Genomic DNA, 22,906 nt, shown 5'->3' with positions numbered 1-22,906 from the left:
TGCTGAGACTTCCTGTTCTTATACAGGCTTGGAGAGGAAAACTCTACACAGAGGTCATTTCTCTTTTGTTTTGTTTTATTTTATTTACTTTTGAGACAGGTGCTCATGTAGTTTAGGCTGGCCTCAAACTTTCTATGTACCCAACTACGATCTTGAACTTCTTTTTTTTTGAGACAGGTTTTTACTGTGTAGCACTGGCTGTTCTGGATCTCATTCTGTAGAACAGGCCGGCCTGGAACTCACAGAGATCTGCCTGCCTCTGCCTTCTGAGTGCTGGAATTAAAGTCGTGTGCCGCCACCACCAACACTACCACCTGGCTCTGATCTTTACCTCTCAAGTATTTGTGCTGTGCTGGTATCAAATACAGAGCTTCATGCAAACTAAGCAAGCACTCTACTACCTGAGTGTAGGCACAAGTTTCTGTTCTGCCAACAACTCCCAAATATCCAGTTGAGCCACTTCTCAAATTACCACACAGAAGTTTATATAAATTATAACTGCTTGGCCATTAGCTCAGGCTTATTACTAACTAGCTCTTTTTTTTTTTTTTTTTTTTTTTTTGGTTTTTCGAGACAGGGTTTCTCTGTGTAGCTTTGCACCTTTCCTGGAACTCATTTGGTAGCCCAGCCTAGCCTTAAACTCACAGAGATCCACCTGGCTCTGCCTCCTGAGTGCTGGGATTAAAGGTGTGTGCCACCACTGCCTGGTTAAACTTTATTTTATGTACAAGAAGCTATGGAGAATGAGATGTAGATAGTTTAGGCTCACAGAGACAACAGTGGAAACACTCACTTGGACACTCCTTCCATGATCAGGAGTGTGTGCAGTCCAATGATCCAGGAAAGCTACAGCCCCCTCACCTCTAATCAGGCCATCATCTGGTCTGCTTTCCTGAAAGAGTCTCATATTTGCTTACCCTTCCTCCTTCCTGGGCTGAGCACCCTCTGGTCATAAGCATCCCTTGTGGACACACTCCAAAATCACCATGAATGAAGGGCAGGCTTGCAGGATGAAGGTTTGGGATCTGTAAGAAACCTAAGTGCTTGCGGGAGCTCCAGAGATATGGAAGAAGTATTGGGAAAAGCAAGGGACAGACACAGTCGCAGAGATGCCTGTCGGTGATGAGGACTTGTGAGCTAAGTGCAGCGGTGTTTCCAGCTTGCTCCTTTGCTCCTCCACGCTATCTAGCTCTTAATCCCACCTGCCAGCCTTGTGAATGGGGAGGCACCTCAGACCCACCACCAGACCCTCTGAAAGAGCTACAAATAGGCACTTGGCACCTCCATTGGAGAGAGGCTGAGAGCAAGAACTAACGGTGAAGCAGTTGATATCTAAAGGTAGGTATGGAAATGAAAGCCCGAAGCCAGTGAGATGGCTCACTGGGTTAAAACTCTTGCCTTGTAAACCTGATGTCCTGAGTTTGATCCCCAGATCCAGACTCTTGAAAGTTGTCCTCTGACCTCCACATGCAATGTCATGGCATGTGCACACCTACGTTCAAACACTCATGCACACACACACACACACACACACACACACACACACACTAATAATAATATATTTTTAAAAAGTGGAACCTCATTTATGGATAGTGCTGGCAGGTCTGTGGAGAAGATGAGAAAGCACTGACTATCAAGCCTGGCTGGCCAGAAGACTAATGCTGGGATGGGGCTGGAGAGATAGATTAGAGGTTAAGAGCACTGACTGCTCTTTCAGAGGACCTGGGTTCAATTCCCAGCACCCACATGGCAGCTCACAACTGTCTGTAATCCCAGTTCCAGGGAACACAACACTCATGGCAAACACTAATTAAAGAAAAAGAAGAAATAGGGGTGGTGTGTAGCTAGAGCTTTTCTGTTAATAGTAAAGATGAGTGGGGACTGGAGACACAGGAAGCAGGACTAAGCTGAGCTATAATGCCACCATGTTCACAAGGGGCCAGAGGAGGGACCGGCAACCAAGGGAGTTTGGGGTGGGCAGACAACATTGAGTCACTAATAGCTAATGGGGGACGTCAGCATGGAATCATTACAGCAAAATGGGGCACTGAGTTACCTGCCAAGACATGTCTGTAATAGGAGAAAGGAAAGGCCAGGGCCACAGATTCCCTTCTCATACTCCCCCCAGAACCTCTCCCATCGCCAATGTCCCTTGCTTGAGTGGCGTGTTGTTAGGGTCAGTGAGCCTACACTGAAGCATCACCGCTGCCCAGAGTTCACGTCTAACTGGGGCTCGTTCTCACTGTGGGACACTCTATGATCGGGGACAAATGGGCAGTGGTGTCAGCCAGCATTACACTGTTGGACAAAGCGATGAGATTGCCTGAGCTTTGGGTTGATGGCTCGGTCAGTTGTGCTGGCTGTACAAACAGGAGGCCCGAGTTTGCTTCCCCAGCACCCACATGAAAAGCCAAGGGTGATGGTGGTGTGCCCGTAATCCCAGCGCAGAGCTCATAGGCTTTGTGAGCTTCAATCTAACTGCAGTGGTAAGTGCCATGTTCAATAAGAGATCCCTGTCTCCAAAATTAGGATGGAGAAGTGATTGAGGAGGACACCAATGTCAACTTCTAGCCTATAGACAAGTATGCACATGGTCATACATGTTCACACACATGTTCATATACACATGAGCACAGGTGTGTGCGTGAACACACACACACACACACACACACACACACACACACACACACATACACACCCCTGGACTTGTTTCCTGAAGCTATTTCATATTTTTCTTACCTGTTCCTACAAGACCAGGAACTCCTAAAGGTCCAGAGTTTGAGACACATATGTCTGTGTTTCACAGATGAACTGTAGCTCAGGATACCAGCTTTCCCCTTCTCCCCCTCAAGACAGGGTTTCTCTGTGTAACAGTCATGGCCGTCTTGGAACTCACTTTGTAGACCATGTGAGCCTCGAACTCACAGAGATCCGCCTACCTCTGCCTCCTGAGTGCTGGGATTAAAGGCGTGTGCCACCACTGCTCAGCAGGATACCAGCTTTTATACACAGCATCAGAAGACATAGCCTCCCTGGCCTAGCCAAAGCAGGGGACAGTCACACACCTCTGGGATGGCAATGATAATGCCTGTCCTGGAACTCATTACTCTGGTTCTACAAAGTAGAATTTGATCCTGTAAACCCTAGGGTAGGAACATATGGATAGCTTCTCTGTGTAGGTCCCAATGTGCATAAGGCCCTGTGGTCTGCACAGTGGTTACACAGCTGGCCATGTGTGACCATTACAAAGAAAGCTTTGTCCTCCGTGATGCAGAGGGTTCTGTAGTGTCCCCTTATCCTGATGACACTCTGCATTCTCCTTGGCTCAGGAGGGATGCTATTTAAAACCCTGCTTTGTGGACTTTTCAGCCCTCAGTCAGCACAAAGTCCTGCCAACACTGAGTGGACACAGATCTAGGTACGAGAGGGGCAGGGAAAGCCAATATTTTCTCTGCAGTGGAGAAACACCCACAGTTTCAAACTAAAGATCTAAAGCAGATTTAGACTGGTAATATTTTTAACTTTAACTAGCCTTTTGCTATTCTCACACTTTCCTGAGAATGTGTGGAGGATATTTTCCTTGTCTCTAAAAAGCCCGTGCGACTTCAGATAAATTGGGCCCCATGGAACCTTCCCAGGATGCAGGAGCACAGCTGCCCACTGGCAGCCTCCTTGGTGTGGTACCTACGGCAAGAATGATGTTTTACTCTGGTAGTTAGGGCAGGCCAGGTTTCTCAAATGCCACAGAGCCCAGCTGTTATGATTCAAAGTAAGTAAGCAGAGGGCATGAGCAATATTTGGCTTTGAAAAACTGTTATTAGGAGGTGGGGGGCAGCTCCTTTGCTTGGCTTGCTCTGTGTGAATTTTGACTTTCAAGTGGAGCTTGTAAATTTCCAAATGCATGTGTCACTGATACTCTGCAAGCTAAAAGTCCAGCGCCAAAAGCACAAATGCTTTCACCACGTATTTTAAAAAACAAACTATAGAGGATGGCCTCCCATAGAAATTGGAGGCGTGAAGAGAACATAGCCCTTGGTCCAATAATACAATGTCTATGCACTGTTACATCCACCTTAGGGGCTCTGGGATGTTCTCTCTCTTGGCTGCACATGCAAATCACTGGGCAGTTTCATATCAGTGCTGATACTGGGGGCCCACCACCAGACTCACCACATCTGCATATTTGCAGATTTCTTATGAGTCTCCCTGAGGTGATGCTAATGCTTGGTGGAAGTTCAGAAACCCTGGCCTGGGCATTCCTTCAAGGTTGTCTGTGTTATTTATGCTTCCTTTAAACAAGAAGATTATGTTCAAAGCCAGTACCCTGCATGGAATTCATGGCATTTGAAGAGCTGCAATTCACTAGTAACTTGGCCTTGAATGACTCAGTTGAGTCTTTGAAAAGTTTTACTTTTTTAAAAATAGGGTTTCCCTGTGTAGCCCCTGATAGCTTTGAAATCAAAACCTTCCTGCCTGATCTACTAGTGTGTTGGGGTCACAGACATGAACCACCAACCTTTGCCTGAGTTTTCATTTCTTCTGTGCAAAACAGAGGACACTTGGCTCTATTTTCAGAAGTTGAGAGGCTATGGTAAGAAGTAGAACATCTTCTGACATGTTTTATAAGGAAAAAAAAACCCAACACATTGATTGTTATGATTAAAATCCAAGTAAAAATAATACAAAGTTAAAACAATCCAGGGAATCAGTTGCTGGGATGATTCTGACTGTGAAAGTGAGGTGAGGTTGAAGGATGAAAATAAGATAAATTGAATTTTCAATGGGCCAGCACTAAAGTTGGCCTATTTCAAACCTTTCACTCAGCATCCAGGTCAGGAGTGATCAAACTCAACTCCTGGATAAGAAGTTCTACCTCTATGGACCTCACCTCCACTACCCATATGATGAATGTATTAAAACTAGGTGTAGTGGCTTATGTCTACACTCCCAGTACTTGGGAGACTGATGCAGGATGAAAGTCATGAGTTTGAAACCAGCCTGAGCTAGATAGTTTCAGAAAAGTCTGAACTACAGAATACAATCCTTTCTCCAAAAAATATCTAAATATAATAAAACAACAATAACCACCCAACAATCACAACGCTGGAAGGCACTGTGTAGGCTGCTAGGGGAGGGAAAAAAAAATCAGTTTTGCTCAGCCACTTCAATACCAACATGCCCTTTTATGCCCACTTATGTAATAGTGGAAATTGTTATGTGTTGTGGGAGGACACTTCTGTATGTTGCTCTCATTGGTTAATAATAAAAGCTGATTGGCCTATAGCCAGGCAGAATAAGGCTGGGTGGGAAAGCCAAACAGATACAGGGAGAAAAAGGGTGGATTTGAGACACATGCCCAAGAAGCAGGATGCTGGAGGACTGGTAAGCCACAGACCATGTGGCAATAAATAAATTAATAGGAATGGGTTAATTTAAATGTAAGAGCTAGTTAATAATAAGCCTGCATCATCGGCCAAACATTTACAGTTAATATAATCCTCTGTGTGATAATTTGGGAAGTGGCTGTGGGATGGGGCGGGACAGAGTTAAGCCTCCTTTTACAGTTATAGGGGTAACAGTTGCTTGATGGTTGGATTTGAGGCCCACTCCACAAGAGGCAATTCATACCTGGTATTGGAAAACACACTCCAAAGCCCATGGTGGGGAGATCATAGGCTGAAGGAGCAGGGTTAATTCTGTTGTTTAGCAAAACTGACAGAGTGTTGAACCACTCTCTAAACATATATATTTACTCCCACAGACAGTTAACACTCTAAGTCTTTTTTTCCCTTTTTTTCTTTTCTTTTTTTCTTTTTGTCTGGGACTGAGGACTGAACTCAGGGCCTTGCACTTGCTAGGCAAGCGCTCTACCACTGACCTAAATCCCCAACTCCAACACTCTAAGTCTTAATCAAAGAAGCCTCTTTCCAATGAATTGCAGCAAAAACACACAGTGCTGAGAATAAGTGATAGATGAGCGCTGAGACCAAAACAAGATATTTATACCATTCCTTCAAATGTTTAGGGAACACTGTGGCTCTCTCACAATGAACGTAAGTGTTAGAAAGAAAAGAAGGCCTGTGAAATGTCATCTCCAGGGAGAGACACAGCCATTGCCATCATGAACTCAGAGCAGTGGAGGATGACTGCATTGGCTCTGCATAAAAATAGAACCCAAGAACTAACTTAAGTTAAAATATGTAAAGGGACAGAGAGCTGGTTCAGCAGTTAAGAGTACTTGATGCTCTTGCAGAGGACTGGAGCTTAGTTCTAGTTATCCATGCTGAGTACTGGCCACTAAGGAAACCCACATGTCCATGTTCACACTGGCACACACACACACACACACACACACACACACACACACACACGCATCATGTTAAAACAAACAATAACAACAATTACAAAAAAAACAGGTGGTGATGGTGGCGGCTGCGGCGGCACACGCCTTTGATCCCAGTACTTGGGAAGCAGAAGCAGGTAGACCTCTGTGAGTTCGAGGCCAGCCTGGCCTACAGAGCTAGTTCTAGAACAGACAGCCAGGGCTACAAACCCAGTTTTGAAAGAAAAAAAAAAAACGTACCTTGTTTGTTTGTTTGTTTTGAGAAAGGGTCTCTTTATTTACCCTGGCTGGCCTAGAACTCGAAACATAGGCTGGCCTTAAATTTGGAGTGATCTGCCTGTCTCTACCTCCTGGGATTAAAGATGCCACTACACTTGGCAAAAAAGAAGGAGGAGGAAGTAGAAGGAGGAGGAAGAAGAAAATGAAAAAGCAAGTTTTTAAAAAGTTTTAAATAAATAGGTTAGAAGATTCTAACCTATTTCTATTTATTCTAGTAAATAAACTAGGAGATCCCCCTCTTAATGAGCCATGCTTTTTTTGGATGATTCACAAACAATCTGAAATTGTACGAGGGTGATGCAGATGTACAAACTCCTTTTTGTGTACTCTGTAACTTGGAGGAGCCGCTCAGACAAGCATGTGGTCACAAAATAATGCTGACTCAGAGAAATCTTTGAAGGCCTAAGCTGCTTCTTACTGGGAACAGAGATCACAACAGTCTGGAAACTCAGATGCATTTATGATTGGATTTCAAACTTGTTTTTTACCAAATGACTGTGACCCCAACATATCTACATTTACAGAAGTACACAGTGCAGAAGCCCACTTCACATCTCAGAACTCAGTTGAGCTGATGTCTAGTAAGCTGCCTGCACTTCTAGGAAGTCAATTTGGTTTGAAGATGATCTTAGAAGCTCAATAAGCCCACAGCAGCTGGATGGGAGTCTACATTTGCTTGGGTCCCTAAGAACCTGGAAGCTTGTCTGACCTCAAATTCCATAGTAGTACTGACAGAAGGGTGATGCTCATGGATGGGGCTCCAGGATAGACAGCAAAGAGAGTGAATTTTAGGACAAGAGAAGACAAGAACTGATATGGAATTCTGCCAGAACAGGGCTGGGATTGTGATCAGGAAAAACACAGAGGGAAGGAAAAAACAGATGCTGTGGCCAGCGAGATGGCTTGGCAAGTACTTTCTACCAAGTCTGAGCACCTGCATTTGACTGATAGAACCCTGCAAGTTGTTTTTCTGACTTCCACACTTGTGCTGTGGGATTTACAAGTACACACACACACACACACACACACACACACACACACACACACCCCATAAATGCAAAAGAAATGCAGAGATTAGAAACAGAACATCGAAACCCTTTGGCCCACATATACCTTCATTTGAGATAATAATTTTCAGAGATGTTCAACAGCCACAAAAGCACAGGATCTAGACCTATGCAAATTTGAATCCCTCTAGTCCTAACCTGAGCCTCGTTTTCTCTACTTAGAAAAAGAGGAACGTATCTATATCACTGGACTATCACTAAAAATGACAGTAGAGATAATACAAATGGCCTTGATGGTTCTTAGAATTCATACCAACTATCCAATAAACTTATTGAAAAGGTGGGATTATATTCCAAACATTACACTTAAAGACTGTTATTTTAGTAATGTCTCTTGAGTTCAATGCTGCCTATGACTTATGTCTCTGACTGAAATGTTACCTGGGTACCCAGTGCTATGCTTCAATTTTTTAAGAAAATAAAAATAGGGTTCATTCACTTACAAAGCATTTTGAGGACATCTGAAACTGAAGGGAAAAGAGAGAAGCAAATATGGTCTTCAGATCCTTGGCCTGAGAAACCGGGTGGGCGGTGATGACATTCACTGAGACCAAAGGGACTGGAGGAGGACCAGGAATGCGCAAAAACAAAGCATTCAATCAACTCGGTACCATTCTTCCCGCCCCAGCCAGCTGACCATCCGCTAGTCCAATGTTTTCATCACTGTCTCCCCCGACCTGTCCTCAGGAGCCCATATGCTGTAACTGTAATACTGACAAGAGTCTATTTCATCTGGCACAAGAAAAGGTGGGGGCGGAATGAAGAGACTGATGCATGAGGCAAGATCAAACACTCAACGGCACAGTCTTCATCGTCCCATCCTGAAGACAATGAAATGTGCAAGCTTACTGTGTCTCAGAACCCAAGGCTTTTAGGCTGGAAGCTTCCTGACAAATTCCTGCATCATAATTAGCCATGGAAAGTGTACAGGTAACTAATAGTTGCATTGGTGACATCATATGTCATTAAGTGCTTGGAAATTATTAATATGTGGCTCATCACTACACCTGAAACCCTGAAGGTAGAGACCTTGGCTGGCCTTAAGCACAACTGGACTCTAGGGCCTGCCTTAGGGCACCGTAGGTAGGAGGCACTCCATAGCATGTAAAGAATGTGTGTGCAGTTTTTTCAACTGTCCACTCCCCCTTCTTTAATTGGGCCCCCATTTTTGCGGACACATGGCCGCTACATTTACTCTTTGGTGCTTTTATAAGAAAACCAGGATGCCTTTAAACAACAGGAACATTTGTTTCATAGCTCCAGATGCTAAAAGTATGAAACCAAACCATGACCATGACCATCTTTCCCTTTCAAAATTCAGAACCCTTCCTGAGTCTCCCAGCCATTTTCTGGTCTTGGGGATATGGAGACAGTGTAGGATTGAAGAAAGCTTCAGATTTACTTAACACACTGGGTATGGCTGGTTGTTTCTTAGAAACCTGCCAACACATTCATACTGAGGGGAAGGAGGGAGGGATAACATGTCCGTCGTGGTTGGGGGGCGGGGAGGGTCTGCCTCTGGGACCTCACTCTCCAACCCTGAGGAAGATATTATGTCTATGTCTTCAGCAGACCCAGGTCAAAGAGAAGTGAAACCATTTGCCTGAAGTTGCCAAGGATTCTGTTTGGCTCTAAAACCCCAATTAATGGCAAAAATCCCATCGGAGGTTGCGGATGGTGAGGAGCTGAGAGAAGGGAGGTGTTGGGAACCTGGAGTGACCGACATGTCCTATGATCTGAATGACAGAGCAAAGCTACCAAACTACACAACGAAAGCGGTGGGTTGTACTGTGGGAAGGTTCTGACTCAGTCGAAACTCGGTATGACATGCTTGAGCTCCCTTTCTCTAGTTCACCTGCTCTTCTGTGGTGTGAGGGGCTCAGAGCCCTTAAAAGATGAGAAACTGTGTCTTAGGGAATGCAAATTTGGCCTTGTTGTTTCAGAACAGAGCATGTGTTCTACACACGTTAGAGTCAATGGATAAAGCAAGCTGTGGATCCTTGGCATCCACATTTCGCAGACTAGAAAATGCCTTAGTGGATGATAATAAAATGCAGGCAACAAAACATGGTCCAGCCTAAGGGCTCATTGCTCCCCGCCCCTTCCCAGTTCTCCAAATACTGCAGTCCACTCATGAATTTCATTCCTGTTTTCCAAGGTGCTATACTCCCTCTGGGGTCTTTCTAGTTTTAGGGACTGCATACCCTACCCCCGCACACACGTGAAAATACATCATCTTTTTTTCACAGCCATTCCACTGATTTTGTATTTTTTTTGGGGGGGGGGCTTTTCAAGACAGCGTTTCTCTGTGTAGCTTTGCACCTTTCCTGGATCTCGCTCTGTAGACCAGGCTGGCCTCGAACTCACAGAGATCCCCCTGGCTCGGCCTCCCGAGTGCTGGGATTAAAGGCGTGCACCATCACCGCCTAGCTTCATTTCTGGTTTTTATAGAGTTTATTTTCAGAGCATTTTCTTTTTGTTATTATTTGTCTTCTTGAGTCATGACTTTTTAAAATTTGTTCTTGGCACAGGGTCTCACATAGTTCAGACTCGCCTTGAACTTACTAGGTAGCAAATGATGACTTTCAACCACTGATCTTCCTGTTTCTCTTTCCCAAATGCTGGGGTTATAGGTGTGTTCCACCATGCCCCGGTGAGCTATAAGAATTCTTTATGTATATTTTAATTTGCATGCTCCCATTATTTATGGAACTGTATTACTGACTTTTACCTTGCTGTAAAAAGAAAATACCCAATAGACACAATGTATAAGAGGGAGGATTTATTTTTGCTCACGGATTCCAAGGGCTCAGTCAATGATCACTTGGAGCCATGAGCTTCGACCCAGCATCATTGCAATGGGCATATGGGGCAAAGGTAAACAACTTACTTCCTTGATGACTCAGAAGTGAAGAAAAGGAAAGTATACGCTCTGAAGATACAACCTCTGAATCCATGTACATAGTGCACAGACAGACATTTATCTGATTTCTAGTCATTCTTGAGACCTGGGCTCAATTCTCCTTTCCTCAGGCCTCCCTCTCAGGCCCCATCACCTTGTTAAAAAGTACAAGCACTTTCTTCTCCTTCACAGTTAACATCTCAGATATACATATATGCAACAAATTATATGTATATGTAATTATACATTCAGTCCAGGATAACTTAATGTCTTCTTTGCTCAGCTGTAAATCCGGGATGGCCCACTGTGACAAACAGCACATGACATCAATCAGTAGTGATTGACTGAAAAAAAAAAGAACTTTCTTTTGAAAGCTGTTCAGAGCCCAGTGTATTTTTTTTTCCCATCTGTTTTGATGGCTATTCTACAACCATCACTTACTAATTAGCTTGACTGATTGGGCAGGAAACTTGTCTCTCTTGGTAGGAGCGGAAAATTCCATGCAACATACTGTCATGGGAAGGGAGGAGCTATAACTGGGATTTTGAAAATGTTTTCTCTAGGTGAAAGGAAGGTCTCTGCAATGTGGGAGGAGGCAATGCCATTCATTCCTCTTTGTGACTCAGGTAGTTGTTTCTATATAAACATACAAAGAAACAAGCCGCCAGAGAAATGAGGCACAGTACGCCAACATCCATCAATTCATCACAGCAGGAAACAAGAAAAGAAGCCAGGAGTCTAGAAAGGCCTGTGAGACTTGGCAAAGAGCAGCATGAACACTTGAACACTGGTTCTCACAAGATCTAATTATTCCCACCAGAAAAAGAAAAGAAAAGAAGAAAAAAAAAAAAAAAAAAAAAACTTTCCAGAAAAGGCCATGGACTTCTCCAGCTCTGTATCTGTTAAGTATGGCCCAAGCTCCAGTGAAGCCTGAAGGCTAGGTGCTTGCTCTAACAAGGGCTTGATAAAAGGGTTGATTAAACTAACAAAAGGGAGTGTTTTGGAGGGTTCCCTTGGGTGACTCTGTAAGATCTAGTCCTGGTCTTGTCCAAGTGAAGGGCTGGTGCCAAGAACAAGTTATTTATTTGATCTTCTTCAAGTCAATCCAGGTGAGCATGTGACCATTCTCTCTCTCTCTCTCTCTCTCTCTCTCTCTCTCTCTCTCTCTCTCTCTCTCTCTCTCTCCCTCTCTCTCTCTCTTTGAGACAGGGTTTTCTGTGTAGCCCAGCTGTCCTGGAACACACTCTGTAGACCAGGCTGGCTTCAAACTCATAGGGATCCACCTGCCTCTGCCTTTTGAGTGCTGGGATTGAAGACATGCACCACCATACCTGGCTATAGCATGTGACCATTCTAACAATGTGCTTGGATAGAATATAAATTCCCTTCTGTAGAAAAGGAATTTATGAAAGAAACATATGAAAGATCACCCATTCATTAGTACTTTACCAAGAATTTAATGACTTAATGGGATTTTTCATCTACTGTGCTCTGCCTCAAAGGTTTAGATTTCTTGAAATAATACAATGGTTCCAAACAAGGGAAGACAGAGGTAGAATAATGAGTTCTAGGCAGCCTGGGCTACATAATGGGATTCTGGCCAGCCTGGGGTAGATAAATAGTAAGACTCTGTCTCAAAACAACCATAGCAGCAGCAACAATAACCACCACCATCACCACCAGCATAATAATTGGAATCTAGTCCTGACACTTACACGTTGGGTCCTTATCCCCTCACTTGTAAAGTGGGAGCCTGTGTCCATGCATCTTCATAAGAGGTTGGAAAAATAAAAGAGATCATGGTGGTAAAACATCTGAAGGCATAATGCAGATGTTCAGTACATATATTCTCTGACCCCTTTCATAGAAATACCACTGGATCTGTCAATAAATTTGCTTCAAGCAGTTATTAAATGCCAGGGGTTGTCTTAGGTACTGGGACTACAGTTATTTAGACAGATAGTAATCTACGGGCTAGTAATCTATTGGAGATAAATATATAAATACATATTTTCAGATTCTGATTATACAGAAAATAAGATGAGTCTTATGGGTTGAATATTTGTATACTATTCCCAAAATCTATGCTGAATTCCTATGCTTAGGGTGGGACAGTATCAGTAGGCAGGACCTATGGGAAGCAGTTAGGTCATGCAGGTGGGCTCATGAATAGTATTAGTATTTTTCATGACAAGCAACAGGAGAGCTTGCTCTTGCTAAAAAAAAAATAAAAATAAAAAAAAGACAGTGATCTGTAAACCAAGAAGCTGACCCCTACCACGAACTTTGATATTGGACTTTCAAACAGATGTTTGTCATTTAAACTACCCAGCCTAAGGGATTTTTGTTTGAGCCTGAGGTAACTAAAACAGCAGGGTTATACAATAAAGAGGAACTAGAGAATGAAACATAGTTAAGGAAGGCTTCCCTGAGAAACTAACGTAATATCTGAGACTTGGAAGACAAGAGTGTGTCCAGCCTACTTAGCCAGGGCAGGAACAGACCTAGTGTCTGGAAGTTACAGAGAAAGCCAGTGGGACTATGAAGGACACAGGGTGGGGTATAAGGTTCTTATGGGGAGGGCCCAGATCAAGGAATCTCTAGCTACATCTGGCATTGAACAGGAAGCCGTTAGTGCATGTTAAGCTCCAGAGCTATTTCATTACATGAACTTAAGAGCCAGATATGGAGCCTTCTCGAGGTATTTGTGAAATGTAATTACTCAGACCCAACGTGGACCACAGATGCCTACAAAATGACCATAAATTCATTGGGGTCTAGAATCAGGGTTAGACTGGATGTGACCACAGCAGAAGAGTGGGATGGGACAGGAAGCCAGTGTCCACAGCACACTCTTTAGACAGCAGTCTATAAAACAGTAAGGGAGAAAGAACTGACTTCCTCATGAGAGTGGCAGAAAAAAGGGGTGACAGGGGTGGGGCTGGGACGTGGTTCAGTTGTAGAGTGTGTGCCTAGAATTCACAAGGCACCTCCTGAACTGAGAAGGGTGCCCAGATCCCCTGTGCTAATTAATGGAAGTAGTAGACTCTAGGTCATCCTTGGCTACACAGCAAGTTCAAAGCCAGGCTGAAATACATCAGACCCTGTTTCAGGAAAGAAGAAAGAAAGGAGGAGGAAGGTGGTGGCGGGGGGACCCCTTCACAAACTTGGAGTAGCTCCAAATTCAAAGATGCTGGCTAGAAAGATCTTCAAGTATTAACCGAGGAAAGAAGCATTGTCATCAGCCAGGGCCTGTCCTGTCTCCATACTGGTGGTCCACACCCTAAAGCATTCTGATCCCAGTCACAAGGTGAAATACTGGAAAGAGAAATGGTAAACACCAGAACCTTCTGAGAAGACCTCTGCTCTAAGCAACCGAAGCAGTAAAACTATGTGGCTCCAGGGACAGCGCAGAAACTCTCCTGCACAGGAAAGTCCCGATGGCTGGATGTAGGGCTTTATTCCCATAAATAGGAAGCGACAAAGAGAAAGACAGAGACCTGACGTAGGGTTCTTAGTTACTTCTCTAGTCGCTGTGGTTAAATTCCTAACAGAAACCACTTACTGGAGGATATGTTGAATTGGGCTCAAAGTTTCAGGAGCCCAATTTCAAAGTTCATTACTCAGGGGAGGGTGGGGTAGCAGGACCATTAGGCAGTGCAACTGTCTACAAGGCAAAGGAGCTGGAAGTCATGGATGCAGCTGGAACCAGGGGGGGATTTAACCTTTAAAGGCCCATGTTTGGTGCCTGGTGACTTTTTTTCTAGCAATCAGTCCCCACCTGCTAACACGACTCCAAGCCCGGAAGTGAGCACTCAAAACATCTCAGATCCAAACCAGAACGTAAGTCCATCATGGCATTCAGTGTAGAGAGGGCCAGGGATACAGCTCAGTTCTAGAGTGCTTGCCTAGCTTGTCAGAGGTCCTGGGTTTGATTCCCAGCACCATGTAAACCACAACTGAGCAGTATGGCTCTCACCTGTAACCACAGCACTTGGGAAGATCAAGAGTTCAAGGTCACCCTTGGCTATATAGAGAATTCATAGCTAGTGTGGGACACAAGAGACCCTGTCACAAACAAACCAAAGGGAAGGGAGCTAGAAAAATGACTTAGCAGGTAACATCATTTGCTGCATGAGCAGAAGACCAGAGCTCAGATCACAACACCCACATAAAAGCTCTATGTGATTCACACACCTACTATCCAAACATTCAGGAAGCAGAGACAAGAAGATCCCTGGGTTTGCTGGCTGCTATTCTTCATGTAAAATGGGAGCTCCAGGTTCAGGGAGAAATCTGGCCTCAAAGGACTATTGCAGAGAGTGATAGAGGAAGGTACCCAATGCCCTCCTCTGGTACACACCCATACACACATGTATGTGCAAGTTACCACACACACATACAATACCTAAACATATATACTGCCTTAGTTTCTTTTCCAGTTGTGATAAAACACCCTGACAAAAAAAGGACAGAAAGGGTTTATTTTGGCTTATAATTCCAGGTTACAGTCCACAGAAGAAAGAGCTGCAGGAAACTTGTTATATCATATACATAACCAGGAACAGAAAGCAATAAATATATACGTATATGCTTCTGCTCAGCTTGCTTTCTCTGCTCTTACACAGTTCTCTGCCTAGGGAATGGTGCCACCCACAGTAGACAGCTGTTCATTCCTACCTCAGATGATGCAATCAAGACAACCTTCCACACACATACCCAAAGACCAACCTAATCTAAACAATCCCACACTAATACTCCCTTCTCAGATGATTGTAGATTGGATCAAACTGACAGTTCCCACTAACCATCACTTACACACACACACTGAAATAATAAGTCTTTAAAAATTAAAAGGGGCATCTGTCGCGAACACAAGGTACTTTCTTTCTCTTCCTCTCTTCCACTTCCATTCTCCCTCCCCCCAGCCCCAGTACTGGGTCTTAAACCTAAAGCACCGCATGTGCTCGGCAAATGTTCTACCACGAAGCTCCGTCCTCAGTTACACTGGACAGTGTCTAACCCCCACAACTGAGGTCCACTGATCCTTCTCCAAGGATACCCTGTTGAAGTCCTAAACCCAATACTGTACAAACAAAACCCAGAATCTTCCTATATGAAGCCAACAAAGCTATGGCGAGTTAGTGAAAACAAGCTATAAAGATTAGATTCTATGATTCACTTTAACTTTTTTCACACTTATTTGTCTGTTTGTATGCACACAGGCCACAGCATATGCATCATCACAGGACAACTTGTGAGAGGGTGAGATCAATTGTGAAAATTGGTTCTTTCCTGCCGACATGTGGGCGGGAGCAAACTCAGGTCACTGGGCTTGGAGGCAAGCACCCTTACCTGCTGAGCCATGCCACTCACCCACAAGGGCTTATTATGGAAGTGAAATTATTCAGTAGCAACATGCATATTAATAGGAGATAATTCATTCAGTGCTTTAGATAGGAAAATACACGAAATAATTTCTAATGACTATAGACAGCTAATCTATATGAAGGTATGACATTCATCATCATTTTCCCTGTAAACAGCAGCATGATTAAAATGGATGGTATAGGCCTTTAATCCCAGCATTCCAGAGGCAGAGCCAGACTGATCTCTGAGTTTGAGTCCAGCCTGGTCTACAAAGCAAGTTCCAGGACAGCCAGGGCTACACAGAGAAACCCTGTCTCAACATGCCCCCTTCCCCCACCAAAAAAAAAAAGAAAGAAAAGGATCTCTAAGCTGGCTACACACCTATAAGTCCAACACTTGGAAGGTAGAGACTAGAGGATTATGGTCTTGAGACCAGCTTGGGATACAGGAGACATTTGTTTAAAAAAAAACAAACAAAATCAAACAAACATATAGTGGAATACACATACACAGAGTCATATACATAAATACATACACACATACATATATTTATATATAGTCATATACATACATATATGCAGTTTGGCCAAGTGTATCTTCTTATATGATTATTATGTCCCCACCCACCTTCTCTCCCATCAGTGTCTTGCTATGTTGCACAGGCTGGCCTTGAACTCACAATCTTTCTGATCCTACTCCCTGTGTCCCAGAATAACAGGCATGCACTGGAGTCTGTCTCTCTTACATGATAAACTAATAGGTAATACAATTTAAAAACACTCCTCCCCTGGCAGATTTAGAAGAGTCATGAATATGCTAATGTGTTTAATGTGTTTGGTTAACTTCCAAGAAGAGGCTAGAAAGTGTTGGGTTGGAGATGTTCAGGGCAGGACATGTTGCTGAACTAGAATGCTGTACAGTACAGTTGTAGAGAAGCCACTCTGATAAATTCTCCACTGCTCTGTGGCACATGAAAACCATCATACACCTCCGGAGAAGATAGGAATATGAACCAAATAAACTATTAGTTTATAAAAACAGGAGAAAGTTAGGACAACAACTCTTCAGGTGCATAAAGAGTTAGCTAATTAATCAGTTTTCAATGACCAGGAAAGTTACTCCACAGTTCATCACAAGAGATGAACTAAAACCAATTAAGTTCCCAGTCTGCTTGGCAAGGTCTTCAGCTGCCACGGGAATCCATTGCTTTCCTCCTCAAAGGAAATTTGTTTTAAGCCAAATCCTTCCTTGTGTCAAGGAGTACATGCTCAGAGCTGAAGGAGCGTGCCAAAAATAATTTATACTGGGTAGTCATTGTGGAAGTAAAATACAAAATCCTTCTTTTAGCCAAAAGTTCCTTAGAAAATGAAAAGCCCACTGGGTGGTCGTGGGGCCTCACACCTTTAATCTCAGCACTCGGGAGGCAGAGCTAGGCGGATCTCTGTGAGTTTGAGGCCAGCCTGGTCTACAGAGTGAGTTCCAGGAAAGGTGCAAAGTAACACAGAGAAACCCTGTCTCAAAAAACCAAAAAAAGAAAAACCCAGCCCCAGCTGGGAAACAAGGGCTTGCTCTTCGGGATCCTAGGCAACTCTCCCACCCAGATCCTTGGGTTCTGTATTCACTGTAGGAAAGGACTCTAACCCTAGCTACTTTAGCCAAGGAGGCTGGCATCATTTGGAGCATAAGACCTAGTGAGATGTGTTCTTCAAATGGAAAGCGGATAGAATCAGACGGTAATACTAGAGCAGCAGTACACTGCTCTCTGCTTCTCTGAGTCAGGCTTAGTTGCCCCTCACCTGTTTAAAAGTGTGCAAGCCAATGCCAGAGTCACAGGCTAGAATCTAGGCAGGTGGAGATCTCCATGTTGCCACTGCTGCCCTGGTTTACAGCACTAGGTGAGGATATGGTGGGAGAGGGTGGAAGCACTGAATGAACGTGTGTGAGGTATGATGGAACATTCCAGTCTTTTGCATCCTCTCCTCATACAAGATCAGCCAAGATCAACATCCTCTGTGAAATGCTCACAGAGGATGGAACAAAATGGTGTTGGATAAAGACTCTTAGAAACAGAAAATCACATGTGGGGGTAATACTGTGGGTTACAGATTTAAACAGGGAACAAGTGAGGAGGACCAGGGATAAACGGAATCGAGGTGCATTCACCAAAGTCAAGGCTGTATGAAGAACCCTTATGGAAACCAACTTCGTTGTATGCTAATTAAGAACACGTGTTTTTAAAAAAGGACCTTGAACACAGGTTCCCTGCACTTGTGTGTAATGTTTTCCACTAGATTGCATAGATTGTTAAATGAAAAACCTTAGCATCAGGCATGGGATATTTCCCTATGAGGGAGCCCCCCCCCCCAAGGGCCCCTAAAGGAACATGGGTTATTGACATTGCTCTTGACTGTCCCCTGTAGATAGATAGCAAGTGTGATTGCTGAAGACACAATACACTTGGTTTGGAGGACATAGAGAAATCAAGCTGGAACTAAGAAGAAAAGTTATCACTGCACTTACCGAGTGGTAGAATTTGCATGCTGTAATACCAATCTACTAAGCTGGACGTGCCTACTGGGGCAACAGTGGCCTGACTGTTGTGGAGGTAACCACTGGTTTCTGATTGGTTTGCTAACTTAGGAGGATTCTCCTGCCTTTGTGGCCAGAGTGCTGGGACTACAGGTGTGTGACACTATGCCTTACAGATTTGACTCTTTCTTAGGGGAGGGAAGACACAGGGGGAAACTTAGAAATGCAAATTAAGAAAAAAAATCAATCAATGCTCCCTGAAGATGCCAGAGCAGACAGAAGAGAGTGAGCCCAGAGTCGATTGATCGTACCTTCATCCCTGCTGCCGCTGCAGGTCCACTGGGGTCCACAGCCTGGATGTGGCATGGCTTACTTCCTCGCACCACAAAGCCCCAGCCAACCGCATCACCGACAATCTAGAGAGGAAAACCACAATTAGCAAATAGCAGACTGTCCCTGGCAATTTGCCTGTCTTCCCAAGAGAGTGAAGTCCGACCCCAGATTAACTACGTGTCTTGACATATCTTTTTTCTTCGTTTCATCTCTAGTGTGTCAGGAAAATGGAAATGTAATGGAGACACATAACCTGTTTGTGTTGGGGAGGTCACTCCCCCGGAAACCGCTGGCAGCATGCCTCTTCCTTAGGCTGACAGCCAATTTCATATCACACCCCAGTAGACGTCTGAGAAGACCATAAAGACATCACTGGACTTTCTCTCTAGATTCAATGTCTACCTCAACATGATCTTTCCTTCATAGCCAAATGACAGACTTTGACCCAGCTACATCGAAGTCTAGAAGAACAGCTTTAACTACTAATGGCAGGGAGACAGAAGTGTCTTGGCCTCTTTTCAAAGACAGTTTTCAGTACCAAGCAAACCAAGTGAGAAAGAAAATGAAGTTCACAGTTTACAAACAGACTCTGGTCCAAACATCGTTCAGCACCAAAGCATACCCTTTTCGACAGAATCAGAACCGGCAGGTAGGTCCCCTGAATGGCTCCAGGGGCATCCTTAGGACATATACAACCTGAAACGCCCTCACAGTCAAGTATTAGGGATGCTGACTCTTAAATAAAAAGAAAACGAATGCACTCAAAACATCCACTTCTCAACAGCTGGAGACTGGGGAAAAGAGAGAGGGCAAGTGGGAATTCAGATGGAAATTCTTAAGACACTTCGGCGGTTTTAGGAGTCACGACTATGAATTTAATATATCTAGTTTTACTTCCAAATGTACAGTGTGCCTTTTTGATACAGACATAACAGCCCCTTTTTAAAAAGATTTATTTATTTATTATATATACACAGAAGAGGGTGCTAGATCTCATTATGGATGGTTGTGAGCCAACATGTGGGTGCTGGGAATTGAACTCAGGACCTCTGGATGAGCAGTCAGTGCTTTTAATCTCTGAGCCATCTCTCCAGGCCCTAGCCTTTCCTTCTTATGTTAACTCAGCCTGGGAGCGGTCCTCAGCAATGTTCTGGGGTGTGAATGAACGTGTGGGAAAACGTTCTCTTCTTTGAGGTAATAACGAAAGTTGGGAAACAGGGGAAGAGAGAGGAGATGTTCTTCAAGTTTACTGATATGGATGCTGCAGGCTGAGAGCAGAAAGCAAGTGGAATAGGGGAGATGGAACCGATAAGATCATGTGAACAGGCCTGGGGATGTCTCTAAGTTGGTAGAGTTCTTGACTAGCATATAAGAGGCTCTGGGTTTGAGTCCCCCACTGCATGAACCCAACACAGACTGCAATCCTGGTACTTCAGAGACTGAGGCAGGAGAGTCAGAAATTCAAAGTCATCCTGGGCTACACATAGTTTGAAGCTATGTAAGCTCCTTCAGAAAAATAACTTAGATTCCATTTGAATAAGGTCTGGGAATGGCAGGACGAAGGTTGTGGGAACACCAAGAAAGGAAGAGTCCTCAGCTACAGGAGACTACACAGGGCTCCGCAGTCACATGGCTATACACCTCAACACATGCTGACATTTACCCCACTGCTTTCTCCTCCTTAGCATAATCCTAACACCTTAATGATTTTTAGAATTAACTGTAATGAAGAAAAAATTTTTTGTATTGTCATCTGTTTTAAAAGTACTTAATTAGAGGGCTGGAGAGATGGCTCAGAGGTTAAGAGCACTGACTGCTCTTCTGGAGGTCCTGAGTTCAATTCCCAGCAACCACATGGTGGCTCACAACCATCTGTAATGACATCTGGTGCCCTCTTCTGGCCTGCGGTCATACATGCTGCATATATAATGAATAAATAAATAAATAAATTTTTTAAAAAGTACTTAATTAAAAAACAAAACAACAAAAAAAAACCAAAACCCCAAACCAAGGGGTTGGGGATTTAGCTCAGTGGTAGATCACTTGCCTAGCAAGCGCAAGGCCCCTTGGTTCGGTCCTCAGCCCCCGAGGGGGGGATGACAAAAAAAAAAAGTACTTAATTACATTAGAATAAGTGCATAGTTGATATTTAAAAGGACATGTCAAAAAGATCTTAAAATGTCACTAACAAATCAAGGGAGGTCTGAATGCATTTCACTGCATTAGAATTCAGAAAGACTACTATTATAACCAAGTAAAAAACAAAATGTACAGATGAGTGTAGCAACACACATCTTTATCCAAACACTTAGGATTCATAGGCAGGAGGATCCCTGTGAGTTCAAGGCCAGCGTGGTCTACATAGTGAGTTCCAGTCCATCCAGGAAGGGGGTATTAGAGAAAAGTATTCAGTTTGGTCCCTAGGCCACACACTGACAGGTGGGTGTGCACATGAGCAGAGCTTACCGTGAATGTCTTCCTTGCATATGGAGCTCCAGGAGTCAAGAGTTCCTCAGAAGTAACTGGTCTCTTCAGCACTGAGAGACAGACATAGTGTCAGAGAATGCACAACTCTTGAGTCTTTCTCCTAGTCATTTTTTGAATAACTCCTCTCCACTGCTAACCAGTAAGAGTGGCAATGACCTCCACCTCACATTTATCCCTCAGCTGAGCAGACAGGAAATACCAGCAAAGAACTGAAACCTGCCTTTTGAACCACGGGGACACAGGGAGGTTGAGGAAGTGAAGGAAAAGAAACCAAGATGCCTTGGAAGGAGACCAAGAGAGGAATGGAGCTTTCCTATAAAAGAAAAGGCTATGCTTCCAATTCTTCCGGCTCTTTCTTCTAAGTCCTTATATGTATCTAGATATGTCAAAACACCAGCAGTCCACCAACCATACTGCAGATACTGGCTCCATCCAACTCCATGTCCCCAACATACTGCATACCTCCCCATTACAAAGCTTCATTCTTTCTTCTAATCAATAACCTGGAAACATAAGAATGCTGCATCGAGCTCTGAGGAGCCAGACCGGAGACTCTCCTGAGTACCCTCCACGAGCTGGGCTACTTCCCTGCATCCTGTCAAATCCATTATTCATTTAATCTCTACCTGAACTAATAATGATCGAAAGCAGCGGTTCTCAACTTGTGGGTCTCATCCCCTTTGAGTATGGAACGACCTTCACAGAGGTGGCCTAAAACCAGCAGCGGCATATAAGATATTTATAGTACAATTCCTAACAGTAGCAAAATACAGTTATGAAGTAACAATGAAAATAATTTTGTTGTGGGGGTCACCATAACATGAGGAGCTGTATTAAAGGGTCGCAGCATTAACAAGGTTGAGAACCAGTGTTCTAAAGAGTCTGGCTCATCACTGTGCTAATCTCATTCTTTTTAACCTGTTTTTATTTTATTTTATTTTATTTTATTTTATTTTATTTTATTTTGGCAGGGTCTTGCTCACATGCGGTGTAGCCCAGACGGCCTCAGGTTCACTACAATCCTGCCTGAGCCTCTAGTGCTGGGATTGAAGCTGTGTATCACCATGCTTGCTGATTTTGAAAGTGAAATTAGATATAATAAACTCATAATAAAAAATCCTAAAACCACAGATATGCCTGATGGTCTTAAGGCTTCAAGATAAAATAGAAAAATCCTAAAACCACAGAAGTAAGTGCCTGGTAGTCTTAAGGTTTAAAGATATAATACTTGGTATTAACGCTTTTAAACTTGTCTTTCTTTTTTTTTGCCAATTGTTTTAGATGTGAGAAAACTTATTCAGAAAAGTTAATCTGTGTATGTCCCAGATGCTGTGGTAAAAGCATGGGTAGTAGAATTAGGATCCAATTCAGGCATGGCTACCAGAGCCCATATTTTCAGCACCTGTCACCCTGTCTTCCTGAGCTATGCTGTCTCAGAAATCCCGAAAGGTAACAGTTTGGAGGGCTGTCTGTCTATTCTCAGCTCACTGAGGTTGTCTGCCAAGGCATCTGAGACAGCTGCATAAATCCCCCTAGTGATGAACATCTCCATCCATCCTCTAGCAATGAATTTCCCTGTCTTTTCTTTGATCATTT

The 22,906-nt window shown here is 43.7% G+C and overlaps 1 protein-coding gene across 1 annotated transcript in view; it reads right to left on the bottom strand.

Moving 5' to 3' along the window:
• Positions 1-22,906, bottom strand: part of Deptor (DEP domain containing MTOR interacting protein) — a 155,261-nt gene that overhangs the window by 17,138 nt on the left and 115,217 nt on the right. The window contains exons 7-8 of the mRNA XM_036208305.1: positions 21,290-21,360; positions 18,802-18,906 (exon numbers count right to left, since the gene is read on the bottom strand). Coding sequence (XP_036064198.1) covers positions 18,802-18,906; positions 21,290-21,360 — 176 coding nt within the window. The remainder of the gene's footprint in view (positions 1-18,801; positions 18,907-21,289; positions 21,361-22,906) is intronic.

Source organism: Onychomys torridus, chromosome 16 (genome assembly GCF_903995425.1).
Source record: "Onychomys torridus chromosome 16, mOncTor1.1, whole genome shotgun sequence".
NCBI lineage: Eukaryota > Metazoa > Chordata > Mammalia > Rodentia > Cricetidae > Onychomys > Onychomys torridus.
The sequence above is the reverse complement of the archived record's forward strand: the minus strand, read 5'-3'. Positions and strand labels throughout refer to the sequence as shown.